The sequence below is a fragment of the Schistocerca cancellata genome, chromosome 3, assembly GCF_023864275.1.
Source record: "Schistocerca cancellata isolate TAMUIC-IGC-003103 chromosome 3, iqSchCanc2.1, whole genome shotgun sequence".
Taxonomy (NCBI): domain Eukaryota; kingdom Metazoa; phylum Arthropoda; class Insecta; order Orthoptera; family Acrididae; genus Schistocerca; species Schistocerca cancellata.
This window is the reverse complement of record NC_064628.1, coordinates 166,559,409-166,572,189: the sequence shown is the minus strand read 5'-3', so window position 1 is coordinate 166,572,189 and position 12,781 is coordinate 166,559,409. Positions and strand designations below refer to the sequence as shown.

Genomic DNA, 12,781 nt, shown 5'->3' with positions numbered 1-12,781 from the left:
ATGTTAACCACGTATAGTTAACGGAAGACGTAGAAACGATATTCCGAAACGAATACGTATAGCGTAAGTCAAACGTTCGAATTGGAATAGAGACCCCACGAACACAAATTTGCTGTGGCAGGTATGAAATATAAACTCCGTTACTCGCTCGTTACACGTGAAGGACAGATGTTGAATGGGCCGAAACGAACTGCCGCATAATAGCGTAGTAACCTGCTAACTTAGAAAGAAGGTAGATGCGGTACTTAGCGCAACTTATAACATCGTTAAAAATCAGTGTGGACGTGTGAGCTTTGGTACAGCCTGTTAAACAAACGGAAAAATGGAGGCGGTACAATTGGAGAGCGATCCGCCTTCACCAACATGCATAAGCAATTCATTAATAGTTATATATATATATATATATATATATATATATATATATATGAATTTCAAAAAACTAATAATAAAAAATATTGCATGGCGCGAGATTCGATCCGGCGACCTTCGGATTAGGAACCCGAGCCCTTACCGCTGCGCCACGACGCTGTACAAAAATATTAATCGTAGAGAGTATTTCACCACAACGGTTTCTTTTAACTGTCGATTTTCTCGACAACGGCTGAGAAGTGCATCTTGGTGCTTTGCCACATTACACCTCTGGCCATGAGCTTTTATTATGCGCAGTATGAATCGAATCTGAATTTCACAATTGGCGGCCTCCCCTTGTTAGAGGCACGTGAAGATGGTGGGTAGTTGCGCAGAAGTAAACACCCATTAAAGCAAGACCTTTAAATTCAGCTGAATGACTCATTCAGACTGAAATAAAAACATTGTAACCGGTGGCGTCCTTCGACCTGTCGGAAGATGGATATGCGAAGATTCACCAACTCTGGATGAATTTTAATCGGTGACTAACTGCCTAAAGCAAATCTTTTATGGCAGTAAGGCATTCGATTTTTGCAAATTTGAATGGCACATGCAACTACTTAATGAATAAAACTATTTCACAAATAAAATTGGCCCCTGACTTACGTTAATGCGCGGTATGTTGCAATCGAATGTGAAACAAAATTCCACTTGAAAACATTGAAAAAACTTCATCTCTATACCTGGCGAAAAACTTTTTATCTTCCCGTCTACGTCTACGTCAACATACATACTCTGCAAAGCAGTATAAAGTGCACGGCAGAGGGTACTTAATACTTCGACATACGTTTGAGACTCTTCCTGTTCCAATAAGGTGTGCATTGGGTGAAGAGAGATTGTTCTTTGTGCACTTAATAAGCCTAATTTTATCTTCTCGGTCGCGATGAGAGTGCCGTGTTGGGAGCTGACGAATGTATCTAAATCCTTCGCTTGATGCTGGTTCTTGAAACATCGTAGGTTGGCTTTTGCGAGATAACTGCGTGTATCTTCGGGAGTCTCCCATTTTAGGTATCCCAGCATTTCCGTGATATTCTCTCCTATTTGGAATGAGTTCCACACACTCGAGCAATATGCTAAGATGGAATGCACAACTTATTTGCAAGCAGTAACCTTCTGAGGCCGAATACACTTTTCCATCATAAGTCTGCCACCGGTGTCATCTACGTTTGAAGCTATTAGATAGTTCCATTTCATATCCCTTTTTTGCAGCCTACGTCCTCAATTATTTGCTGAATTTATTCACATTTCTGTCTTCCTCTACAGTTTTTACCCTCTAAAGCTTCCTTTAGTAGCATGGGGACTATTCTCTGAAGTCTTAACACATGTCCTTTCAGCTTCTCCCTTCTTCTGATCAATGTTCTCCACATATTCATTTCCTTGCCGATTCTGCGGAGAACTCCTTCATTCCTTACCTTATCAGTCCACCTGATTTTTAACACTCGTCTGTAGCACCAGATCTCAAATGCTTCGATTATCTTCTCTTCCGGTTTTAACACAGTCCATATTTCCGTACTATACAATGATGTGCTCCAAACGTACATTCTCAGAAATTTCTTCCTCAGATTAATGTATTGATACTAGTAGGTTTCTTTTGGCCTGGGATGCCCTTTTTGTCAGTGCTGGTCTGCTTTTTATATATTCCTCGCTCCGTCCGTCATGCGATATTTTGCTGCCTACGTAGCAGAATTCCTTAACTTCATCTGCTTCTTGATCACCAGTTCTGATGTTAGGATTCTCTCTGTTCCCATTTCTACCTTTTCTCATTACTTTGGTCTTTCTTCGATTTACTTTTAATCCATATTCTGTACTCGTTAGACTGTAATTGTTCTTCACTTTCATTCAGGAAAGTATTGTCATCAGCGTATTTTAACATTGATATCCTTTCACATAAAATGTTAACCCAGCTCTTGAACATTTCTTTTATTTCCACCATAGCTTCTGTCTATAGCTTGAAGGAAAGGGCGAAAGACTACATCTCTGTCTTACACCCTTTTCAGTTAGAGCACTCCGCTGTTCTTCTCCGACTCTTACCGTTACCTCTTGATTCTCAGGATTTCGAACATCTTGCCCCAATTTACACCGTCAAACGGTTTTTTCCAGGTTCACAATTCCTATGAAGGTGTCTTGATTTTACTTCAGTATTGCTTAAATTATTAACCGCAATGTCAGAACCGGCTGCCTTGCGTCCTCACCTTCCCTAAAGCCAACTGATTGTCTCCTAACAGATCCCCAATTTCCTTTTCCTTTCTTCCGCGTATTATTCTTGTCATCAACATGGATGCATGAGCTGTTATGCTGATTCTGCGATAATTCTCATACTTTTCGGCTTTGCTATCTTCAGAATTGTGTGGGTGATATTTTTCTTAAAATATGAATGTACATCGCCAGTCTCAAATACTCTAGACACCAACGTGATCAGTGGTTTGGCTGCAGCTTCCTCCATTGATTTTACAAATTTCGGTGGAACATTTGAGTAAGTCGTCCAAAGCTCTTCAAAATTCTGTGGCTAATGCTGGATCACCTATTCTTCCCTATCGACTTCTGTTCCTTCCTCTATCAGGTCATCAGACATGCCCTCTCCCTCCTAGACCCCTTCAATGTACTCTTTCCACCTATCCGCTCATGTCCCAACCCAGCCATTTGTACGAGTAGACCGACTAATGGTGACTGAGTGATGTTGAAATCATGGATAGTACTCTTCTGTGTTCATGACGTGCACAAGTTTTAATATCTGAATATTTAAATGAAGTTGCCAGTCTTTGCACTAGTTGGAAATCTTACGAAAAGTTGACCCGTTATTTCCGCAGTTTAGTAGATAGTACTTCATTGTTGATAACTCTATAACCTGCAGAGAGTCTGAGGTTACATTTAATAGCGTACCCTATGGCCAGCCGGAGTGGTCGTGCGATTCTAGGCGCTACAGTCTGGAACCGAGCGACCGTTACGGTCGCAGGTTCGAATCCTGCCTCTGGCATGGACGTGTGTGATGTCCTTAGGTAAGTTAGGTTTAATTAGTTATAAGTTCTAGGCGACTGATGATCTCAGAAGTTATGTCGTATAGTGCTCAGAGCCATTTGAACCATTTTTCGTACCCTGTGTCATTAACACAAAGCACGAGCGATATAAATCGCCACGCACTCTCTGGGGCACATCTGAAGTTAGTTCTACTTCTATCGGTGACTCTCTGTACGAGATAACATGCTGCGTCCTGTCTACCTCAGCCGACTGAAAAATTTTGTTTCATGAACATTACGATAATCTTTTAGTAACAAATGATGTGGGGTACCGAGCCCAATGCTTTTCGGAACACCCAGTAACGAGCTTGATTCAGGACACGTCATACGAGAAAAGTGGAAGTTGAGTTTCATGGCCAATATTTGGCAAGCCGTTTTAGCACGGAGGTCATTCTGTTCGAAATGCGTCATTATGTTTAGATAATAGGAAACTACAATAGATGGGCGACGATAAGACTAGACGCTAGTTTGTGGCTCACTTCCGTTACATTTGCTGTAGACGCTTACGAGCTATGGTTTCTTCCAATCACTGGGCACAGTTTTGGTTCAGTTGATATACGGTATATTATGGTTAGAATGAGTGTTGACTAGTCTGTACTATAAACAAGGCCAAGTCACATTAATATGACCACTACCTATGTTCGACATCAACTCATCACTTACAGACGGCAGGTATAGTGCTGGTACTAGAGGGTACACAAAGCGTGTCCGAGGTACACTGATAACCGTGCAGTCGTTGCCGTATTGCAGAAACGGAGCGATTTATGTCACGAGCAAAATGGGAAAATTACTGGCTTTCGGGCCAAGTGTGGAAGCACTTCCGAAACGGCTAAGGTTGCAAACCGTGCCCATGCTGCCGTGGTTGAGCGTGGTAAGCCTGGAAAACCGGCCGACAGATGCGGCATGGGTACGGGCGAATGGACGTGCAGCAGTTGAACAACTGACGGTTCAGATGAACCAATGAACTACCACCATCGCAGGGTATGGAAGTCCACAGCAGGTGCCTTGTTCATGCACCCATGCTATCTGGCGTTTATTGGCGACGAAAGCTGGAATTCGCACGCCAATACTGCAACTGGATGTCACTGAGTGACGACAGGTAGACTTTTCAGATGAACCACGTTTAATGCTCCATCGGACAGGTGGTCGATACCGGGTTCAGGCTGGAGGAGGGAGCGTTATGGTCTTGAAAATGTTTTCGTGGCATTCGCTGGGTGATCTTGCTTTCAGGAAGGCACGATAGGTCAACACAAGTATGCATCTGTCGTTGGGAACCACGTCCACACCAACATGCAGTTTGTTTTCCCTCGGCACGATGGCATCTAGCAGCAGATCAAGGTAACGTGTCGCGCGTGGTTAGAAGAGCATCAGGATGAGTTTACCGTACTCCCCTAGCCACCAGACTTCCCAGTTTTTTAACCCAATCGAGAATCCATGAGGCCACCTCTACTGAGCCGTTCGCGCCATGGATACTCAGACGAGAAACCTAGTGCAGCTGGCGACGGCGGTATGGCTCCACATCTATGTCGGTACTTTCCAGAACCTCACTGACTCTCTTCCTGCACGTCTCGTAGCGGTCAGCGTTGAAAAAGGTGGTTATTCAGGCTTTTGACTGACAGCTGCATTAATTGGACTAGCAATGTAGTATCCTACAAGGATTCCATCGGGCAGTGGAGTCTTGTTTACTTTTACCGACTTCAGTTGTATCTGAACAGCAGTGACGTTAATATCTAGAGGACTCATGTTATCAATGGTGTGAGAATTAAACTAGGCCCACACTGCTGCGCCTCGCCTAGTGAGGAACATTTGGAAATTGAGTTCAGTAGCTCTGCTTTCGCCTCCGTGTGGCAGTACGCCGCCTCCTGGAGCCGAGGAAAGCTGCGAGAACAGGTGAGCAGCCGAGTAGGCGGGGCAGAGCGGCACTCACCAGCATGTGCACGGAGTAGGTGCAGATGTAGCCGACGACCAGCGTCGCGACCATCCCGAAGGCGAGACCCGCGTTGCGGAAGGCGAGCGGCATGGCCAGTATTCCGCTGCCCAGGCTGCTCTTGAGCAGGTGCGCCAGCGCACCGACGTCGCTGCAACACGAGCGTTCCATCAAACATCCTCAGGAGTCGGGAAATAAGAGAATAATAGTCTATATTACAAAGAATTGACTTCTTCAGTCACATTTAACAGCAAAGCACGACGTATTTCAGCTGGATACTGGGAGAGGTGTACACATTACGTTTTTAACCTGTCCATGCAAGCAGGGTGCCGCACGTTACCGGCCGAACGGGCAGGTTTCTTTACTCCTGTGCAAGCCATTCTACACTCAACCCAAGCAGTCTAAAGCTATCTTGCTACACTGCGTAGCAGTTTATTCAAATGGTTCAAATGGCTCTGAGCACTATGGAACTTAACATCTGAGGTCATCAGTCCCCTAGAACTTAGAACTATTTAAACCTACCTAGCCTAAGGACGTCACACTCATCCATGCCCGAGGTGGGATTCGAACCTGCGACCGTAGCTGTCGAGTCGTTCCGGATTGAAGCGCCTAGAACCGCTCGGCCACGGCGGCCTGCAGCAGTTTATTCTGCACGCTTTTACCGTCGGTTATGAATACGGTTTGTAACTTTTTAACTCGGATATCGGAAGACGAGTCTTAATATAATGTATATTCCTTTTGGGCGATCGTAGAAGAGACCACTGTGGATTTTATTTGTCCTTTTTCTTCTTAGCGGCGTATTTCGAGTATATTTATTTATTTTGATATGAACATCACACTATTTCGACTAGTATTGGCTATTCTCGATTGGAGCCACCATCAGGTCACCTTTAAAACATGTTTTCTGTAGGAAGCAAACCTTCTCTGAAAATCGATGTCCTTTCTACTTAAGAACCTGAAGATATCTACTATACTGCAACGGCAACAACAGCAAGGTTTTGCAAGTCTACTTTCTGTAACCTTAGTGCAGTTGAGCCAGATATGAACCCAGTTAAATCAATTTTAATAACTTTTTCCGGGATATGTACTGCCGGTCCGCTGAAGTAATTCTAAGTTTCCAGAACAATTCATTCTAAACTATCCAAATGAATTTTAGCGCACACGAAGTCCGTTGTCCGTAGTTTGTTAATATAAAACGTACATGTCTGAAACGAGAAGATTTCTCTCGTACTAAGCTCTCTTCGTGCTACGCTGCACATCACCATAATGTGATTTTTAATACCCACCAAGCCACAGTTTTTTCAGTCAGTGTTATCCATCAATTTAGAAAGCCACTAAGTCTTTGTCCTTTTTCAAAGTATTTATGGAATGAGGTAACAACATACTCAACGGTCCCGAATGATTGTTTAGTTACTTCTTACATACTTTGCATTGCGAGACACCCACCAGTTTATCTGAAGTTGCCTCAGAGACAAAGGAAAAAAACCCCCACGCTGAACTTGGCCTCTGTTTCGTGACTCGTGCGTTATTGGAGCTTTCGGACACACTCTAGTTGATCGACGGATCACAGTCGAACACCTCGCTGCACAACTGGCCGTTTCTGTTGGTAGCGCTGACACAGTTATCCACCTGTCGTCCGCAAAAACGTATAACCTTAATGGCACACACAGTAAAAGAATCATCGTACCTGCAGCGCATATAGTCATATAACATCCAAACATATTACAAATGTGGATATATGTACGCGTGTCTGTATATTCCACTCCTCCGATTTCAACCAAACTTGGTAGACTTATGCCTTACTGCCAGGTAGCAATCGCCGTTGGAGTGAGAACCACCTACCTGTCATAGTTAAGGCGATATGACGTCATAAACAATGAGATGAGTGAAAAATGTCGCATCATGCATGAAGTTTTAATACATTTATTCATTACTGCTAAGACACTCCTACAGTCGAGTGAACTAAAGAAAATCCCTGACACCCAGCACAGCTTTTGACAGCTTTCAACTGTGAAACACAAACAGATGTAGGCGAAAACAGTAAGTATCTACAGAACTCTGTGCAGCCTGCATGCACGCTGGAGAGCCGTCTGGTTTGCTCGATCCTGTTGCGATTATGGCAAACGCACCATCCAGCTGTCCACCGTTCTTTTGTTCACTGCCAGATCTCGTAGACATTCTGGAAGCGCCTATGAATATCTGCTGTGACCTGTGTTCCAGTGAAAAGAAACTCAATGACACCTCTCTGCTTCGAAAGCGCCTTCGTTACAGACGCCATTTTGAAGGCTACGTATAGTGCCGCTACCTATAGGAACTTCAGAACACTATAGGAGCTGAATCGAGAATATTGCATTGATGTCTCACAACAAATTCGGCCCTTTTTCAATCGAAATTTTCCGAGAAAAAAGAAGTTGAATTACTTATTGAACGCCCCTCATACCTTTCATTTCCACCTTCTGTTATACTTTCAGCAAAATGCGCACGCTTCCTATGTAAACAGAAATTTCCTCTGTTTCTTTTTCATGGTAGTGTGTAGTGCGTTGACGTTTCTTGACTACATCTAACGAAGTCCACTGTCCTGGAGTCACATTCAACTACATAAAAGTCAGAAATGATCATCGACCATACGGAATACAACACCACCATCGACCTCGGTAACAGCTGCGATCCGCGTGGAATGTCCTGTGCTAATGTAGGATGGTCAATGGTCGAACACTCCTCACACAGTAAATCGCACCCCCTAACTCCCCCTGAGAGGTTTGCCCCATTGCCACATCCCATTACAGAAATTTTTAGTCACGCTGAAAGACGTAGACATTGCCATTGAGTCCCATTTTGTGAATGTGTGGTATACTAACAAGGGAACCTTCCCATCGCACCCCGCTCGGATTTACTTATAAGTTGGCACAGTGGATAAGCCTTAAAAAACTGAACACAGATCAATCGAGAATACAGGAAGAAGTTGTGTGAAACTATGAAAAAATAAGCAAAATATACAAACTGAGTAGTCCATGCGCAAGATAGGCAACATCAAGGAGAGTGTGAGCCCAGGAGCGCCGTGGTCCCCTGGTTAGCGTGAGCGGCTGCGGAACGAAGGATCGTTGGATCAAATCTTCTGTCGAGTGAAAAGTTTACTTTCTTTATTTTAGCAAAGTTATGATCTGTCCGTTCCATTCGTTCATTGACGTCTCTGTTCACTGTAATAAGTTTAGTGCCTGTGTTTTGCGACTGCACCGCAAAACCGTGCGATTAGTAGACGAAAGGACGTGCCTCTCCAATGGGAACCGAAAACATTTGATCGCAAGGTCATAGGTCAACCGTTTCCTCCACAGGAAATCATGTCTGATATATTCTATACGACACTGGTGACGGCATGTGTGTCACATGACAGGAATATGTTGTCGATCCACCTAACTTGTACACTTGGCGAATGGGTAAAAAGTTCTTCTACCTTGCCCGATTTAGGTTTTCTTGTGGATGTGATAATCACTCCCCAAAAAGTGATGAAAACATAAGAGTTTGTCACATGAACTGCAACAAATGAATGCAACAGTTTCACAGTCGCACAGTTTTCCCTGTGCTCTGTCAAAATATATGTTTTTAACGATTTCAAATTTTTCCGTGTGTAAACCGTCAAATCCTGCAATATGTCGAAGCACATCTGAACGTGTCCTGGAGTTTTTGAGATCTAAGTTGATTATGTGTGAGTGCCTGAGCTTTGATAATTGAAAATAAAAAATTAAACTTTCACTTAAGGGAAGACTTGAACCAAGGAATTTTCGTTTTGCAGCTGCTCACGCTAACCACGGGACCACGGCACTCCTGAGCTCGCACTATCCTTTATGTTGCATATCTTGCGCATGGACTACTCAGTTTGTATATTTTGCTTATTTTTTTCATAGTTCCACACAACTTCTTCCTGTTTTCTCGATTGATCTGTGTTCACTATTTCAAGGCCTATCCACTGTGCCAACTTATAACTAAATCTGAGGGGGGGGGTGGTGCGATGGGAAGGTTCCCTTGTAAGTAGTCACAGTTTAAGCATGACGCCGAGGTCAAAAACTTGGTTTCCTAGCAACTAAATGCTCCCCGCGTCACTTTTGAGCTAAACGTTTCCGTGGAACTAACGTACTACAGACCATCACTGACAGTCCATTGAAAACGCGATGTATGTTCATTACCAGCAGGTAAGCTGCAGCCTTCTTCTCGTCTCGCCAGGCGTCGGCGCTCTCTGCCGTGCTAACTTAACGGCGACCCGCTTCAGAGCACGCTGAGTCGTTGACCACCGTTAACCGGAGGATGTTCATCCAACGGCAATATACATCTGGGGCATGGATACTATGGGCTACTCCAGGAACTGAATATAACTTTGAGAGAGTGTGTGAACAGCTAATATGTCAGTTTGCGTGCCTGAGATAAACATCGCTCAGGTTTTGTGGAAGATGGGCTTGGTACTACGTCTGCTATTTAGTATCTACAGAAATCACGGGCAGAATGGAGAAGCTGAGCCGTACCAACTGGTTTTGTGGGGAACGTAATATGTAGACTGTACGAGCTGCTATTCGGGACTAACCGCTGTGCCTCGAGATTCTTTACACTGTGTGATTTAAAGTTGAATTAAGCCCGTTATTAATTAAAATGTAACTTACAGGTCACGTTGACTTACATTGGCAAAAAATTTTCTTTCACTACTAGCTGTTTTCAGAAACGCGTTGCTGTGGCTCATTCTCGTTAAATCGAAGAGAAAGAAAAGAGAAAGCATATGTTTAGAATATGTATGGGAATTGGATGTACGTCCTTATCTCCTTCTCCCTCCCTGTCTCTGTCAATCTCCTCTTCCCCCCTCTCTTTGCCCGTCTCCTCCAGCTTACCCTTCTCTCTTTGCATCATCTCTTCCGCCCTCTCTCTCTGTTCATCTTATACTTCCTCCTCCGTTTCTCCTCCAGTCCCCTCTCCCTGTTCATCTCGTTCTTTCCGCTTTCCATGTCCTTTTCCTCCCACTCCTCTGTCCATCCTGTTTCCCATCCATATGATCCTGAGTCTCATTGTTGTTACTGCAAATTCAGATTCTATAGTAGTATTCTAATCATAAGTCGATAACCCATAAATTCAGCATTCCTGTTCAATAAAAAGCAACATAACACCAGGCGCGTATTCGCATGCAACGTTGTGTCAAGATTTCGAAGCGTCCGGCGTTGAACAAACGAACATTTACATACTCATTTACATACGAATATACGAATGCGACGTTTGTCAGAATTTGAAAGCAATCAGTGGAGAACTTTCGGAGATACACTATTTTGAACAAACGAACATTTACGTATATTCTTTCTTTCTCTTGGCTTTGAGCCCTTTGGATAACCTACCAATATTATGTGAGATGCTTCTGCAATATTTTGTGTACTCACCATAAATGCAAGTTCAGTTTCCTGCCTTAGTTTAAGCCATGTGACATTCTCGTTCAAGTTTTATTTGTACATCTTTTTATGGAACTAGCCTCAGCTACTAACAGAATTTCCTTATAGAAGAATAGAAAAACTGATAGAAGCCGACCTCGGGGAAGATCGGTTTGTATACCAGGTAAATGTAGGAATACGTCAGGCGGTACTGACCCTACGACTCATCTTAGAAGATACGTTGAGGAAAGTAAAACCTACGTTTGTAGTATTTGTAGACAGAGATAATGCTTTTGACAATGTTTACTGGAGTACACTGTATGAAATTCTCAATGTAGCAGGGGTAAACTACAGGGAGAGAAAGGCAATTTAGAACTTACACAGAAATCAGACGGCAGTTACAAAAGTCGATGGGCACTAAAGGGAAGCAATGGTTGAGCAGGGATTGAGACAGGGCTGCAGCCTGTCCCCGATGTTATACAGTCTGTACACTGAGAAAGCAATGTAGGAAACCAAAGAAAAATTGGGAGTAGGAATTAAATTTCAGGGAGAAGAAATAAAAGCTTTGAGGATTTCCAAAGACACTGCAATTCTGTCTGAGACGGGAAAGGACCTGGACGAGAAGTTGAACGGAATTGACAGCTTCTTGAAAGGAGGTTATAATATGAATATCAAAAACAGAAAAACGGGGATAATGAAATGTAGACGAATTGAATCAGGTGATGCTGAGGGAATCAGAGTACGAAAACGAGACACTTTAAGTAGCAGATGAATTTTGTTACTTGTGTTCAAAATAACTGATGATGGCCGGAGTAGAGAGGATACCAAGGGTAGACTGTCAATGGCAAGAAAAATGTTTCTGTAGAAGAGAAATTTGTTAACATCGAATATAGACTTAAGTGTTAGCAAGTCTTTTCTAAAAGTATTTGTATGGATTTCAGCCGTGTATCGTAGTGAAACATGGACAAAAAACAGTTCAAACCAGAAGAGAACACAAGCCTTTGAAACGTGGTTCTACAGAAGAATGCTGAAGATTAGATGGTAGATCGCGTAACTAATGAAGAGGTACTGAACAGAATTTGGGTGACAAGAAATTTGTTGCACGACCTGACTAGAAGAATGGATCGGTTGATAGAACACACACAGAAACATTAAGGGACCGCCAATTTAGTACTGTAGGAAACTGTGTGTGTCTGGGGGGGGGGGCTAAAAATCGTAGAGACACACCAAGAGATGAATTCAGTAAGCAGATTCGGAAGGACGTTAGTTGCTGTAGTTATTCGGAGATTAACAGGGTTGCACCAAACAGAATAGCATGAGGAAATGCTTCAAACCAGTATTCGGACTGAAGACTAGAACAACAATTTACGTGTAGACGTGAATGTGTGGCGCTTCCGACATTACGTAGGAATCCGCCTGGGAATTCCGCCATTACTCCACTGGGTGACCTTCTCGGTAATACATAAAGTCGACCTCGTGCGCCGTGTTACAAACGATGAGAGGGACAGCCACTCTGAAGCGGCACGTCTGCGCAGTCACTACTCTGCACTCTTCAACACTTAACACTCTACTCGTTTTATTTCGTGCCCTCATACACGTTAAGTCAGTAACTTCCTGTTTAGTGTCGTTTGTTCCATGGCTCTGTATTTACTCACTCTATACAACGAAGTCGTCAGTAAACCGCACAAACAGAACGCAAATGGACTGCTACATAAGTACGCTACAACATGCACTACAACACCTGTATAATAATTAATATTATTAATGTCTTAGTGGCTGGTTGCGATAATACGTGTCTTCCATTACTTCACATCTCTCGGGCAAATTACACTTCAATGACGAATAATGCAGACAAATTGTTTTCGAAATAGTCAGTTTCAAGCGTCCGGTGGGTGAACAAAATTGACACTTACGAACAACATAAATGGCATCTTATTTTCTGTGTGACGTAGACATCGCATGATAGCCGCCATCAGATTTGGTAATCATTTTTTAAAATTGTGAAATCTGGTCTAGAGCGAGTTTGAACATTTTCA

General features: G+C 43.3%; 1 protein-coding gene across 4 annotated transcripts in view; it reads right to left on the bottom strand.

Moving 5' to 3' along the window:
* Nucleotides 1-12,781, bottom strand: part of LOC126174790 (proton-coupled amino acid transporter-like protein CG1139) — a 248,479-nt gene that overhangs the window by 44,795 nt on the left and 190,903 nt on the right. For all 4 annotated transcript variants that reach the window (XM_049921158.1, XM_049921159.1, XM_049921157.1 and 1 more), the window contains one exon: nucleotides 5,350-5,500. In XM_049921158.1, the coding sequence (XP_049777115.1) occupies nucleotides 5,350-5,500 (151 nt within the window). The remainder of the gene's footprint in view (nucleotides 1-5,349; nucleotides 5,501-12,781) is intronic.